General features: G+C 31.1%; 2 protein-coding genes across 2 annotated transcripts in view; both read left to right on the top strand.

Annotated features, from left to right (window-relative positions):
• The first annotated feature begins 6,394 nt into the window (after positions 1-6,394).
• LOC145331143 (uncharacterized) lies at positions 6,395-11,318 on the top strand. Its single transcript, XM_080175769.1, has 9 exons — positions 6,395-6,546; positions 7,601-7,661; positions 7,932-8,038; positions 8,450-8,519; positions 9,438-9,523; positions 10,007-10,084; positions 10,539-10,622; positions 10,842-10,873; positions 11,309-11,318. Exons 1-9 carry the CDS (start codon positions 6,481-6,483, stop codon positions 11,316-11,318), a joined length of 594 nt encoding a protein of 197 aa, XP_080031895.1. The 5' UTR covers positions 6,395-6,480.
• The window catches only part of LOC145331903 (uncharacterized), a 43,650-nt gene continuing 39,269 nt past the window's right edge, over positions 11,313-15,693 (top strand). The window contains exons 1-6 of the mRNA XM_080176776.1: positions 11,313-11,418; positions 11,986-12,064; positions 12,568-12,678; positions 13,008-13,087; positions 14,067-14,115; positions 14,547-14,589. Coding sequence (XP_080032902.1) covers positions 11,360-11,418; positions 11,986-12,064; positions 12,568-12,678; positions 13,008-13,087; positions 14,067-14,115; positions 14,547-14,589 — 421 coding nt within the window. The 5' untranslated portion in view covers positions 11,313-11,359. The remainder of the gene's footprint in view (positions 11,419-11,985; positions 12,065-12,567; positions 12,679-13,007; positions 13,088-14,066; positions 14,116-14,546; positions 14,590-15,693) is intronic.

Here is a 15,693-nt window from a genome sequence, read left to right as displayed (position 1 = left end):
ACTATAAAATTCAAGCACCTAATCACTTAAATTTACCTTCCCTTTTTGTATAGTAGGTATTTACCTAGAAAATATTTACATGAATAAAATAGTTTTCGGTGTTTCTTTGTAATAACAAAATAAAAAGGACACAAGTCATAAAAAGTTATAATTACAAAATCATTTATGATAACTTATATTTAATTAAATGTTTTGTTTTTCTGTACAATATGTAACGAAAAATCTCACTAAAAGCTAGTATGATATTCAAATCCTTTACAGTATATCTTATTTTTGGTTGTAAGATTTTTTCTATTTTTGGGAAAATTTTCCTAGAAAAAGGACACATCACCTAGACTATAAAGAAGATTTGCTTCTTATGATGCATGTTATTCTGCTGTTTTACATGAACACCCATAGAATACTTGAAGTATATTTCCCTAAGTGAATATGAGTTGTATGAGATAGTATTTAGTTTGCAGTATGCGTGAAATAATTGAATACATCAGTGACACTGTCATGTAGTTGGGAGTTACCCGTCAATACAATTAGAATACTCAAACAAATTGTACTAATCAATCTATCATCTATAATAAAAAGTAGCTTCATGTCTGTCCGTCCGTCTGTCACTTAAGATCTTGGTAACCACTGAACCAATTGGATTCTATTCTTCAGGAAATATACCTAATGGTCCTTTGGTGGTTTTAAGCTATTGTCTTGGGGGTTGGACATCCCTAAACCCCTAAAAATTCAAATTACCCCCCCCCTAAAAAAAAAGAAAAAAAATTTATATGTTTTTAGATATTTTTATATATTTTTTTATATTTTCTATATTTTTTTATATTTAAAATTTTTTTCTTCTTTTTAAAATAAATTTCTTTTCTTCTCTTAAACTTTGTTTTATTAAATTCACAAAGATTGTGAAACCTTCCTTCTCCTGTAGGGGCGAAGCCCCAAAAAGGCTAATGGCAAAGAAATATTTAAGTGCATTAAAAAAGAGAAAAAAGAAGGTTTTAAAAAATATAAATCAATATAAAAAATATAAAAAGTTATAAATAGTTATAAAATACAGAAAATATTTTAAAAAGTATAAAAAAAATTCAAATTTTCTCCTGAACCTTTAGGGAACAAGGATGACAACATCCATAAAAGCGAAGCACTGAAACGGTAGGACAAACGGACATTAACACTTACATAGTGTCAGAACTGAATAATCAGAATATGAATGTGTAAGAGTCGATGCAAAATTTTAAGTAAAAATTTGTTGAAAAACTCCTTTATACAGGATAATGTTTATGGACATACTTACATTTTTAGGATTTGATTATAAAGTTGCTTCGCTTATAACATTATACTTTGTTGTCCCAGGAATCAATATACCAAAAATCAGACCAATCTGATGATTAGATCAAATAAAAATTTGATGTTAAAAAAGTAAAAAAATCAACATGTTTAAAATGGACGTACGGACATTTCGGTAATGATTATAGAGTTGCTACGCTTTCTAAATTGTACCTAACTACTAAAGGAATCACCATGCAAAATTTGAAATCGATAGGACAATTCTAACATGCCTAAATTAACGAAAAAAGCTATCCGTTACGGACGGACGGACGTACGGACGGACGGACGTACGGACGGACGGACGTACGGACGGTCCGACCCTAATTATAGAAAAGCTTCGCTTTTAAAAAGCCCCTAGAGGCTAGTGGCGAAACAGCTAGTATTATATAAAATAGTTATGTTTTTATATTTGTAGCTTGAGATTTTGATAACTAGTGAGCCGATTGAGTTCTCCATTTTATAGAAGCTTCTTATAGGTCCCTGGATGGTCCAGGCTATTTGATTTCTATATGTAAGTTTGGTTATAGGCTCTTTTCCTACTTACCTTAGTGTCTTTCAAATACATAAATCCTAGATGCTAGGAGAGTAGCCTCTAGTATGATTTTTTTTCTTTGTCTAAACTAATATTTTATATTGAAGCATTAGAAGCATAGCATCCCTATAATACGTCATAAAATATGTAGATTCTGCCTTTTAAGTATCCTGTAGGTATTGAATTCAATTTTAGTACAAGATAACACAGAATCTAATCTTTAATGATTCATTCTTTCAATCAGCGTTTCGGAGCCGTTTGATTTTGGTGCGGCTCCGGCTCCGGCTTCAGCTTCGGCTAAAATCAAGAAAAACTCGACATATTTTTTCCCCATAAAAAAAAATATTTTTTATTTTTGTTTTTTGTAGGTATTAAAAGTTAAATTTTTGCTAAAAATGGACTTGAAAAACTTAAGAAGGACATTTGCACATGACAAAACAGAGTTACCAAATTATAATTTATAAAAAATCTCTTTATTTATCTAGACCGGAGCCAGAGCCGTTTTAACGAAAATGACGGCTCAAGCTCCGGCTTCAGCAAAATATGGCGGCTCCACGGCTCCCGGAAACACTGCTTTTAATCCATCACTAAATAATTGTCGGGTATGGCTTCGAAACCGATTATATCTACTGGATAAGAACTACTGCTCAGCTATACTGAAAAGTCATGTATCGCATCGTATTATAGACAATTTTCTACGAAAAATTAAATAAAATTAATAAAATAATATTTATTTATGTTAGCCTCAAGATACAAAATTCTTTTTTTATAAGAAGCAATCTTTCATAAGTTTTCTAACTGTACTTTTATAGCTGATAATTTTCACACCTTTTAACCTATATTAAAATTTCAGACTTGGAAACAATTTTAGTGGAAAAAAAGTGAAAATTTATATAGTTTTATATATAAAAGGGAAACTCTACGACTTTTAAACATTATTAGTAGAGGTCTGAATAGCGGCTTTTTTAATTAGCACAAATATCTTTTTTGCTAATAAGACATTGAACATAAAAAAAAACGCAATGTTTTTAAGGTAATTTTTCGGCTGATTCTTAAACCTATTTTTCGGCAAACTTTATTTCTTGTAGCCAAGATTGTATTAAAATATTTAACCGCTGTAAAAGTCAAACCGTACTTTTGTCAACAGCTGAAAATCATTCGCCGATGTTGACTAACTAGCATGAATTTTTTTTTAATTTAAAATTGTAGATAAAGTGAATTTTTTGAATTAGTCAAATATTTTAAATGACTTGTAAGCCTTTTTAGTATTGAAGCTACTCTACTATAATGTCTGTCTGTCCGGCAGAAAGTTAGTCCGTAATTATAGTAAGGAAATTGCATATTCTCGGCTTCTATTTAAAATAAACAGCTAAAATTTTTAACAAAGATTCCCTTGTCCTGTATGCATATAGTTATACATAGTTTTTTTTCGTATGTCTGTCGTTAATGATTTAAAAACATACAAATTATTTTAATCTATAAGTTTTGTGATAGTTTTGATAATTTTGCATGTCAAATTGTCTTTTTTTGACATCTGAACATTGTCTGTTTGTTTACCAAGTTTTTGTGCTTCGCTACTTATGGATGATTTATTTTGTAATATTCAATTTATTTGTGCAATGTATATAATGCGAAGTCGTAGAGGGTCCCTTTATTAGAATTAGATAAAAACAGATAAAAATGAGTAGCAGACTTCCCGCTCCTAAAAAGGAATAGACACATCAAAATTAACCACAAAAAAATCTTCAAAAACTGGGATAAAAATCAGGGATCGGAAGCCTCACGTAAGCCGCGTGTAAGCCTCAGTGAAATCGTGATTTTATCACTATAAAATTCAGCTGGATGTATAAAACGGCTCTTTAGCAGACAATCCATCTTTCTTAAATTTTTTTTTCTGCTCACATACAGGTTTAAAACTGAGGCTTATGCGCGGCTTACGTGAGGCTTCCGATCCCTGATAAAAATACTTGAAATCTATTCGTAGAAATTATAGATATAAAAAAAAGTTGAACCAAAGCTCAAAGTATATATCTTATTAAAATCTTGAAGTAAATATCTTGTAGATAAATGAGCTTTTATTAAACAGTATAATTAAATTTATAATAAAAAAACAATAATTAGTTTTGAATTTAAAACCTAAAATATTGTTTATAAGTATTTTTTGTTTGTAGCTAAAATTACTAGAAATTGCTGATCAAAATGGGTTAATCAGAGAAGCTTTATAAATATTTTTAGTTTAGTTTCAGGCTATTTTCTCCCACCCATAAAGGCAATGGGGGAAGCAATTAGTATTCAGTATTGCAATAAAGAAATGTCTATAACATTAAATAATTCTTTCCTTTAAATAATAAATTATTATTCCTCTATTTTCCCATAAAATCTTTTTAAAGCTGGTCAAGGTGTTAGAGCATAAAATCATGTCTGTATCTAAATGTGAAATTTTAATAAAAGTACAAAAATATCATATGATATACCTTTCTACACGTTCCTACCATATCTTACTATTTTATAAGTTTATAGTATTTTTTGTGTCATTTCAAGTCTTTTTTTTGATGACCTCAAGACAGTTTTGCAGCCGAGTATGAAATTAATCAAAATTAAGGGTAAAATATATTCTGCAAAGCCCAAAAAATCATTAAAAATCTTAGTTGTATTTTTTTAAATTCCTTTTTGCTTTGAATTTAATTTTTTATTAACTCTACAATTAACCCATAAGTTTGTGTATCCCTGTCCAACTTTATAAAAATGATATGATTGTCTTCATCTGAAACAGTTAAGCACAACTACTTGTGGCTGGAGAAAGAAAGTAAGATATGTCAATAAATCCCATATTATGAAAATGTTCTACAAGTTATTTTATAAAGAAAATGGCTTTAAAATTTTTTGTAGAATATTTTCATAAAAGCACTTGTACAAAAATGAAATTTTAAAGATATTTATACATAATTCAGAAAATGATTAATTCTGTAAATAATCCTTTTCAGAAAAAAATATTATTTTTAATATTAAACTATTTTTGTATAGAAATTTATAACATTGTTATTGACATATGAAAATATTTACAATTCATAACTAACAAGAATGACAACATTTGTAAAGGCAAAACACATGAAGAAATAAAAACCAACAATGTACCAATTTTAAATAAGAACTTTTCATGTAACTTAGGAAGGGAGGGGACAATAGACAGTAAATTTTACAGGTCTACATATTTTTTTAAAACACTATTTCTCATTTGTTGACTTAAAAAGTGTACTTTCATTAAAGCTTGTTTGGGTTGTACAAAACTTGAGCGTCCAAACTTTTCCATCCGTAATTTTAGAAGGGGTAATTTTGTTTAAAGCAATCAAGGGTGTTCATTAAAATATCGTCCATTGCTTACAAAGACTCTTGAAATAGATATGTCGAATTTTTAAAAAAATAATTGATTTTCATATAACAAAAAATGTTTATGTCTTAGAAAAACCTTTATCAATTGCTATTTAAAAGTCTAAACTACAAAAAAACTTATAATTGCCTAACACCCAATAATAATGATTGTAAATAAATTGTACACTGTAAAAAAAAATTAACCAAACCTTGTACATAAGAAAATAACTTGTTGATTTTATAGTTATTAGGTAATCTGGTATGACAGATTTGAAAACAGAAATAAAATTCATATTTGAGGTATTATTTATAAAACATAAACATAAAGGCGGTTTCTTCCCCACCCCCTTATTTTAAAATAAATTAAAAGTAAGGAAGGGGTAAAGTGTCGTTTTTTTGTTTACTATTGTAGATCAGGTTAGGTTAGGTTATATTAGGGATCGCATGAATAGGCCCCGAAGGATTAGACATAGAGAAACAAATAAATAACTGCTCCCTTATTTTCAATTCATTTTAATGCGTAAACTTATAGAAAATAAACATATAAAAATACGAAATAAAATATAAATAAAAGACGCATGTTTTAATATTTGTGCATGTATGTACATAAACCAGTTAGGGAGTTGAATCCATTTTTATAGAAGCAGAAATATAATCTATGATTATGGTTTGGACCCTCTAAAACTGTAATCTACCCTTCCACTTTCCCCTCTCTTGGTGAAGATATCTTCAACGCCGATACGGTTTTTGAAATATAAGATTCCACTTTTGTCTCTCTTGTTAAAGATATCTTCACCAAGAGAGGCAAAAGTGGAATCTTAAATTTCAAAAATCGTAACGGCGTTGAAGATATCTTCACCAAGAGAGGGGAAAGTGGAATCTTACATTTCAAAAATCGTATCGGCGTTGAAGATATCTTCACCAAGAGAGGGGAAAGTAGAATCTTACATTTCAAAAATCGTATCGGCGTTGAAGATATCTTCACCAAGAGAGGGGAAAGTGAAAAGGTAGATTACAGTTTTAGAGGGTCCAAACCATAATCATAGACTATATTTCTGCTTCTATAAAAATGGATTCAACTCCCTAACTGTAAACTGCAACTAATATAAATTAATGAAACCAAAATTAAAATATACATCCCCTAACTGATATGTTACATAACCATTTTACATGACTGTACATAAAAAAACGCGAACAAAAAAACTGCGCCAAATTAATGATGCATTATATGTGTGTGTCCTGTGTAGAGCAACAACATGAACATTTCCTCCATCACCTTCTTCTCTGAGGAGAACTGGACCGGAGAATCTTTCACCTCGGAGGTTAGTATAATAATTTATTCTATGCTTAATAATCTAAGACGTACAAGCTTAAAGCTTGTTGCTGGGATTGAGAGGGGTTAAGAAATATCATCAGAGGGGGGGGGGGGAGAGAACAGTCTTATTAGAGGAGGGAAAATTAAAGTTTTGGGTAGGGTTTGAGGATGTCATAAATTTATCAGAATCATTTTTTCGTTGGTTTCAAAACTCTCAGGTTTACTGTTTACTGTTTCATTTTGATACTTAGTTGTTTCTTAAAACATTTATAACATTGATTCTTATAAATGCCTTCTAAAGAGCTAGTTAGTATGTATCTATCTATGGTTAAATATCTAATATTATCATGTTGCAATTAGCGCAACTGACCGATAAGCTAAGGTCATTTCCGCATTCAATAATAAGTGTTTCATGAAAAAAATCCGCAACATTTAAAAACAGCAAATCCGCCAAATATTTATATTATAATTTTTTTATATTTTATGAGGTGAATTTTATTTTATAATTAGATTTGTAGATGGTTATAATAACCAAACATCAAAATGAAAACTTTTTAAAAAAAATAAACATCAACGTGATTAATGGTAGAAAAATAGCCAGCTGTTAAGTTAATTACATAGGTTGTGCTATGCTAATTTCAAATCTTATTTTCTGAATGTAGAAATATATTTAATTTTTTGACACCTAATTTGCTTTGAAAGGAATTTAATTTCTGTCAAAATAAAATTTGAAACAAGTTTATTCACTTGAAATTTGAGGAAAATTAGTAAAATATGAATATTTATAGATTGTGTACTGTAAATGTCAATTTCTGCAATTTAATGATTAATTTAGGATTAAAAGTAAAGCAAATGGTATTTGTTTCAAAAGATCATTTTGACCTCAATATTTGAAATTTTATGGGGTGGAGATATTTTTTCTGAAAGTGATTTCTCTAGGGCCTAAAAGAAACTTTACTGTATACGGATTAAACGCAAACAATGTTTATAGCCTTCTCGATAGAAAAAAACTTGGACTGTAGCGGAGCTGCTCTATAATTATTATTTATTTTTTTGTTTAGGATTCTTTGTCTCAGTTAAAGAAACCTTGCAAGTTTGATGTTAAATCTGTTATCATTAAAGGTAACGTTTGATTTTTATAAGGGCTAAGACATATTTAATTTACAATCAAATTGTGATGAAAATAATGTTCCTTTCAATTATTGGAGGACAAGTTTGGACACTGTTACTTTGTACCAACCTATTAGAAATCAACCTATATATTCAAAGTTTTTAAGCTAGGGAAGGAATGTGTTTCTTTTTAATTATAGGTCAGTTATTTTAATATAGTTCATTGTCACACCCCTCCCTTATTCAAATATTGGATCATCAAATTATCTTGAATTTGTGTAGGTAACCCCTGGTGTGTGTACACCGAGCCCAGCTATGGGGGTAGGCCTGTTTTCATTGAAGAAGGAAAGTACCCGGATGTCAGCCTGTTCGCCAATTCTGAATTCCAGGTAAGATTTATTACAAATCTAGCAAATGTTGATAATAGTACAATGGTATTTAATAAATAGCGCCATTGATTTAAAAACTAAGTCAACATCAAAAGTCAGACAGCTCAAAGAATCAATATGTTCACCTTGATTTTGGGAGATGGGGGAGTCACCCTCTGAACATTATCAATTTTAGTTTTAAAATGAAAAAAAAAGAAAAATGGGGCAGGGAGCTGTCTAATATTGTAGGGGTGATGGAGGGTTGTAAAGGAGAACCATATTAGTTAGGCGCCATCCTTCGGTTCAACATATAGACACAAACACACACATACACAGATAGAGAGACATCCTGTCATTCTTATTTAAGGGTAATAGAATGTTAAATATATTTATGCCAATTTTGATGAAACCACAAAAAAAATTATGTTTTAGTCCGTGAAATTATTGCCTGAAGATATGAGCAAACCAATTCTTATTTGCTATAACTCTTCTAAATATAAAGGTAAAGTTATTTGATTGTTTATTGCTGAACCTTACCTCTCCCATCTTTTCAATCTTGTATCAGAACCCTGGAGGGTTACAACCACCCCCTTTTTCTTTTATTTTCTAGTGGGTGGTACAGTAATTCAATCCTATTATGTAAAGAAGTAAGTTTTTTTTGTCTAAAGCATATGATCTCGATAACTGTTCAACCGATTTGGTTCTTTATTTTAAGTAAGCTTTACACAGGTCTACTGATGCCCCCTATACCTTTATTATAGGAACTTATGCCCCCTACATTCTAATAATAGGAACTAATGCCCCCTATATCCATATTATAGGAACTGATGCCCCCTATACCCCAATAATAGGAACTTATGCCCCCTATACCCTTATCATAGGAACTGATGCCCCCTATACCCTTATTATAGGAACTAATGCTCCCTATACCCTTGTTATAGGAACTAATGCCCCCTTTACCCTTATTATAGGAACTAATGCCCCCTATACCCTTATTATAGGAACTAATGCCCCCTATACCCTTGTTATAGGAACTAATGCCCCCTATACCCTTATTATAGGAACTAATGCCCCCTATACCCTTATTATAGGAACTAATGCCCCCTATACCCTTATTATAGGAACTAATGCCCCCTATATCCTGACAATAGGAACTAATGCCCCCTATACCATGATAATAGGAACTAATGCTCCCATACCCTTATTATAGGAACTAATGCCCCCTATACCCTTATTATAGGAACTGGTGCCCCTTATACCCTAATAATAGGAACTAATGTCCACTATACACTTATTATAGGAACTGATGCCCCTTATACTCTAATAATAGGAACTAATGTCCCCTATACACTTATTATAGGAACTGATGCCCCTTATACTCTAATAATAGGAACTAATGCCCCCTATACACTTATTATAGGAACTGATGAGCCTTATACCCTAATTGAGGGAAGGACAATGAGGTTTGTGGCTATTGGTGAAGTTGGCCTGTGGGCGATAGCAAAGGTAATTATTCCAGTGATTCAAAGGTAGGACAATTGTTAATAAAAAAAAAACTTTTCTGCCAAAGTCTAATGTTTTAAATTCAAAATTAATAGTTCCAATGGCCTTATACTACTTCTAGAAAGAACTATAGCGGGTAAATAATTCTTTAAGTCTATCCCCCCCCCCCCCATCCCCTTCGTCCCCCATTTAAACACAATTTACAATGAAGATTTTTCAGGGATCTTAATGGATAGAATTTTGGACAATAAATTGATGTACATAAATACCAAATGATGATATGATATAATTACTCCCTCTGTACATTAGAATTATTGTATTGAAAGTTAAAACACTGGAATTTTCAACCCATAAGTAAGATTTTATTTGATTAACAAAAGAAAACAAAAGTTTTTGCCAAGTGTCAAAAGACATTAAATTTACAGTTTTGACAGAGAGTTTCTGCCGGTTGTCAAACTGGCATTTACCCATCTATATTTGATGTAGGATAATTCTATCTGGGTAAGAGGTGGTTGTGTAGGAAAGACTGGAACAACTATTGGTGAAAACTGGACCAAATGTCAGGTAAACTAGATACTCTTTTTTGGCAGAAGTGAAGCTACCCTTTAGATTAAAGCATGTGCCGTTCCGTCCGTTAGTCAGTAATTCTTTCCAAAAATAAAGAATTTGGGATTTATTAGGATTAAAGATAGAAAGTTTGGTTTTTGTAAAGTAAATTAATAGAGGGGGCACGAATTATATGTGTCTTTACCCACTGGGGACCCTGCACCGACTTTGAATTGGGTCGTTAAATATAAGCCAATAGCATCGAAAATATAAACACAGTTAAGTTGTTTCAAAAGAGCAGAAACCAATTTGCTAGCAGAAAAAAAGGCCTATCACTTGAGCCTTGTAGTTGCTGTGTTATACATCTATACTTATACATTTTTTACCTAAAATCATATAAACACTTATGTAAATAAAAAACTTAGATGATGAGAGACAGATGAAACTGTTCATTACACCATTTTTGTTTTAGAGTGCTCCCATCAAGTCTGCAAGTGTTGGAGGCAACTGTGTTTGGTGCATAGACATGGAGGGACATATCACCGTCAGAACTGAGGTACTGCATAACTTATCTATCTTTGTATCTGTAGAGCAAGTTTCTATCTATCTATCTTGATATCAATTGTTGGAGGTAATTCTGTTTATACCTGTGAGACATTTAACTATCAGAACTGAGGTATTTATACATAATCTATTTATTTATCTTATATAGCAAATTTCTATCTATCTATCTATCTTGTTCGCAATTTTGGAGGTATATGTGTTTGTTGCTTAGACATGGAGGGACATGTTACTGTTAGAACTGAGGTATAGATTATACATTATCTATCTATTTATCTATATAGCAAATTTCTATATATCTATCTTCATATCAATTGTTGGATGTTATTCTGTTCAGACATGTGATACATATAACTGTTAGAACTGAGGTATTTTTACATTATCAATCTATCTGGTATCTATCTGTCTATCTATCTTGAAGTTGGATGTTATTGTGTGTGATAGTTAGGTATAGTGTAATGTAACAACTAGAACTAAATCAGGTATTTTCTATCTATCTTTCTATTTGTGTCTTTAACTATATTTATATTCATTTGTTTATTTTCAATTTTTTTAGATTATTATTTTTTTGTCAAAACATATTATTTTTCCCTGTATCTTTTCTATTTATCTATGTTTTTAGTATTCAATCAAATTGTTTTTTTTTATGCAACATGATTATCTTTTATTCTATCCTTTTAGGTATCCGTGAGTAACCCTGCAGGCAAAAGCTGGGCAACTATAGATGGAGACATGAAATGTATATCTGTCAGTTCCAAGGGTCATGTGTGGGCTGTCAACAAAGGAGACAAGTAAGTCTTTTCCAGTATGGCTTCGAAACCGATATATATCCACTGGATTATAACCGCTTCTCAGGTATACTGAAAATCACGAATGACATCTATTAAAGACAATTTTCAACGAATATTAAAATAGAAATCTTAAAACTAATACCAGTTTTGTTAGCCCGGTCCTTCGGGCACTGGTCTTGATCTTATAATTTTTTATTTTAATATCCTCGGAAAGATGTCTATAATACGATGCGAAAAATAACTATTAACTTTTGAAGCCTTGTTATTAATAGGGTTTCATGGTTTAAAAAATCTAAACGCACTTTTTATTTTTTAGCTATTCATTATTTTATCAAATTTTCTCAGTGTCATAATGGTTATGAACCGCCCTGATATGAAGCCTAAAACCTTTCTTGGGCCAATGCTAAGTTTCTCCAAAAATTAAGGAATAATTGGTCCAGCCGTTTTGGAGACTTAAAGCGTACATAGAGACATCTAACTACTTTTTAATGGTGTATTAATAATGTTTATAAGATTCTTTTACATAAGATTGTCACATTTCAAGATTATTTTGTATTATATATTCAGAGTATGGTATAGAAAAGGGTCCAAACTGGACTCCCCTATGGGTTCAACTTGGAAGGCTGTCGCTGGTTCCCTTAAACATGTAAGATTATTTTAGTATTAGTATAATGGACTTTTAGAATATAATTCCTTTTAAAATGTAAAAAAATTCTCAAATTCTTATTTCTGCATAAAATGAGGGAAAGGCTTGGGATTAAATAGTACTGTAAAAAATTAATATGTAATATATCAAACCAAATATTTGAAAAATTGAGACATTGCTGTCATTTTGGTTCAAATTCCTCTCTGTTCTTTTTAGAGTTTCATTTGTTACTTAGCATAACGTTTTTTTATAATGCAAAAATCCTTAAAAATGGAGGGAATCAATAATTAAACCAAAAAAAAACTAATACCATTCCAGGACCTAAGTGAAACCAAAAAAATGCTACTTTAATCTAGTTGCTACCCCTGTAGTACTCAAGGGGTACCCATACCAAAAAAACCTTTCCTTGGCCTATGAGAAGCTTCATTGTAATAAACAACCATATCCTCAGTTAGCGAGATCTTATTGTGCAAACACACAGATAAACATTTGATGATATTTAGGTGAGTATTGGACCCCTTGGAGTGTGGGGTATTGATGCCAAGAATGAGGTCTACTTTAGGGAGGGTACTTTTGGAGATCCAGAAGATTGTGACGGAAAAGAATGGCTTAAGGTAAAAAAATGTTTTTTATTTTTATTGGGTAAAAAAGGGTTTTAAAAGTTTAAGGAGGGTAATCACCCCATTACACACCATCCTAAGACGTCCATGATTTTTTCAATTAAAAAAAAAATCTAATCTAACAAGAGACCTCATCCGACAAAAGGCCTAATTGCAAAAGACCTAATCCTACAAAAGACCTAAATGACATAAGACCTAATCCTACAAATGTCTGAAGGTTAGTTAGATTAGTTTAATTAAGATATTCCATGCAAGGCTAATAAGTAAACACCTAGGCTAGATTTGGAAATTTTATAGGATTTGTAAATTTTTATATTCTATAGATTGAGGGAAAGTTTATTGACCTGTGTGTTGGAACAAACACTGTCTGGGCCTTGGCATCTAACAGAGACATTTACTACAGGTAAAAATACTTTAACTAACATTTGATAAAATCAGCTGTAACTAACAACTGAATTAATTCGAAAAAATATATTTGGTAATTTCAGCTGAATTTTCTGTGAATTTTAAGGGACAACGCTTCGTATTAAGGATTACCTTTTTTATCTGCCACCCAAATATTACTTAAAATTTTTTTGCTTGTTGGCTATACCTAATACCTAGATAAAATGCATAAAGTTTTACTTATAAAAGGAATAAGTAGAAATATTATGTAGAAATTAAAATAGCTCAAACATACTAAAATATGATACACTTGAAAATATTTTCTCGTATTCATTCGAATCCGGTGGATAGGAACCGGTTCTCATCCATACGAAAAAACTATGTCTAGCATCGTATTATATCCAGATTTCTACGAATATAAAAATGTACAATCATAAGATTGAAACCAGTTTTTTTAGCCCGTGCCTTCGGCACCTCGGGGCTAAAAAAAAATGATTTAATCTTATAATTGTACATTCTATATCCGGAAAGCTGTTTATAATACGATGCGAGAAATAACTATTACATACTAAGTAATTATTTTTATTTTTAGTAACTAAGATTCTCTATAATTCACTTTGTCTGTCCATCAGTCCGCAACGCTATGGGGGAAATATGATTTTCTCGACTGCTACAAAGATAGATAGCTGAATGATTTCTATGACATATTATCATCTGTTATGGCTGTCTGTCTGTCGGTCATGCTACAATGCCATAAACCTGATTTTCAAAGGTTTATTGATTCTCTTTGCGTTTTGTATATTTTCTTTCTTTTCTTTCTTATGGCATCTTAAAATCTACTCTAAAACTTTCATTTTCATCTCGCTACTTATGGATGTTGTCATACTTGTTGATATTTAAGTTATTAAGAATTACCAAATTTTATTTCATTTTTCAAAATCATTTAAATACCCTTTTATTATTGTATAATTTATTCTAATATGATTGACATGTTTTAGAGCTGGCATGGATGGAGGACCAGGAACACATTGGTGCAGAATTGAACAGGAATAATACTTTACTATTCTTTTTACAATAAACTGAAAATTTTAAAATCTTAAAGGTGAAACAAAATCAAATAAGTAGGGAGAATACAAATCCTTATTTAAAAGTGATAGGATATGTGTCTGTGTGTTTGTAGCTTTATATCTCTGAACCAATTTGGTTCTCCTTTACACCGGAGCTTCGTATATGTGCAAGAAGGCTTATAATAATATTAGTGAATGGTTTCTCTACCATCAAAGAGAAAGCTCCCCAGCATAAAAAAACACCAGTACTCCACCAAAAGCATAACCTTTTCATTTAAAAACTAAAATCAAAAGTATGAGGTCGACTTAACCCTCACTCTTTCTTCAGTACCCCTAAAGGCCTCTAGCTGCATATTTGTAAGTAAGATTTAATTCATTAAAGAAATTAAAGTATATTGTTAATTAAATCAGAACAAGGACAAAAAGATTGTTTTTAAGCAGCTATCTGTGTCAGGTTAGTAAATTTATAGACATTCATAACACAAAATTATTGATTATTCTCTAATAATCAGTAACAGAATACCTGTCTTTCTCTGTGTAGCAATGGATCTCGCTAACCGCTGAGCCTATATATTTTCCTTTACAGTGAAGATTCGTATAGGTCTTTCGTCCCTGGAAATATCACCCCTCCCCATCCCTACAAAGAATGTAAATTGTAGGGTAGATTCTTCCACCCCCTTCCCTCAAATGCCTCTAGAGGCGTAACCGCTTGTTACAATATATAGACAAAGAATTATCGTCTTTTTTTGTTATTGATGTAAAATCAGCTAGTTCAAATAGCCATTTAGTTTGACATAAAATAACCCACTTTGACTTTTTTATGTAACGGACTCTATCTTACAGTTTCTAAGGTAGGATGGGGAAGAATTTTAAGATCACGGAATAGTAATTATTCAAAGCCCCCATCCCCGGAAAAGGTTAATAGCAAAGCATTGAAAAACAAATACTACTTTGTTTGCGCATTGTTTGTGTGTTGATTAATGAAACTATTGACACTGATACCTCAACTCATTTTTATGCATTGCAATGTGACAACATATTTTTTTATTGCCTTGACAATCATAAGTTCATGATACTGTTTTTTTTATAAGTTTCTAGCAGTGAGAAAAAAACAGGGAGAGGATCTGATATTCAAATAATTGAGTCATGTATTTTTAAAAACTTTCAAATATATTTTAATGTTTTATTATTGTAGCATGGTCTACGGACAAATATGCATATTATTATAGTAAATCTTCAACTAAATAACTTAACGTCTATGTCTTGGATAGCAGCTGAGAAAAATTCAATTTTCCTCATAGCGCCAAACAGACAGACAAAGAGAATTAAAGAGTATTCCACTCATGTTAATGGATGGTTAATATTCCACCAATGTTAATGGATTAAGTAAAATACTTGTACCTGGCCAAAACCCATATATCCACCCGCTTTACTCCATTATCTCCCTTCCTTTAAGATGAAACACTGACAAATAAAGGAAGTCAATTTTAGCAACCTATATTGACGAAAAAAATTTCCTGTCATAATATCCGTTCTTATGTCTTTAAGAAATGCAAAG

This window comes from Acartia tonsa, chromosome 11, assembly GCF_053477335.1.
Source record: "Acartia tonsa isolate MP-2025a chromosome 11, ASM5347733v1, whole genome shotgun sequence".
Taxonomy (NCBI): Eukaryota; Metazoa; Arthropoda; class Copepoda; order Calanoida; family Acartiidae; genus Acartia; species Acartia tonsa.
The sequence above is the reverse complement of the archived record's forward strand: the minus strand, read 5'-3'. Positions and strand labels throughout refer to the sequence as shown.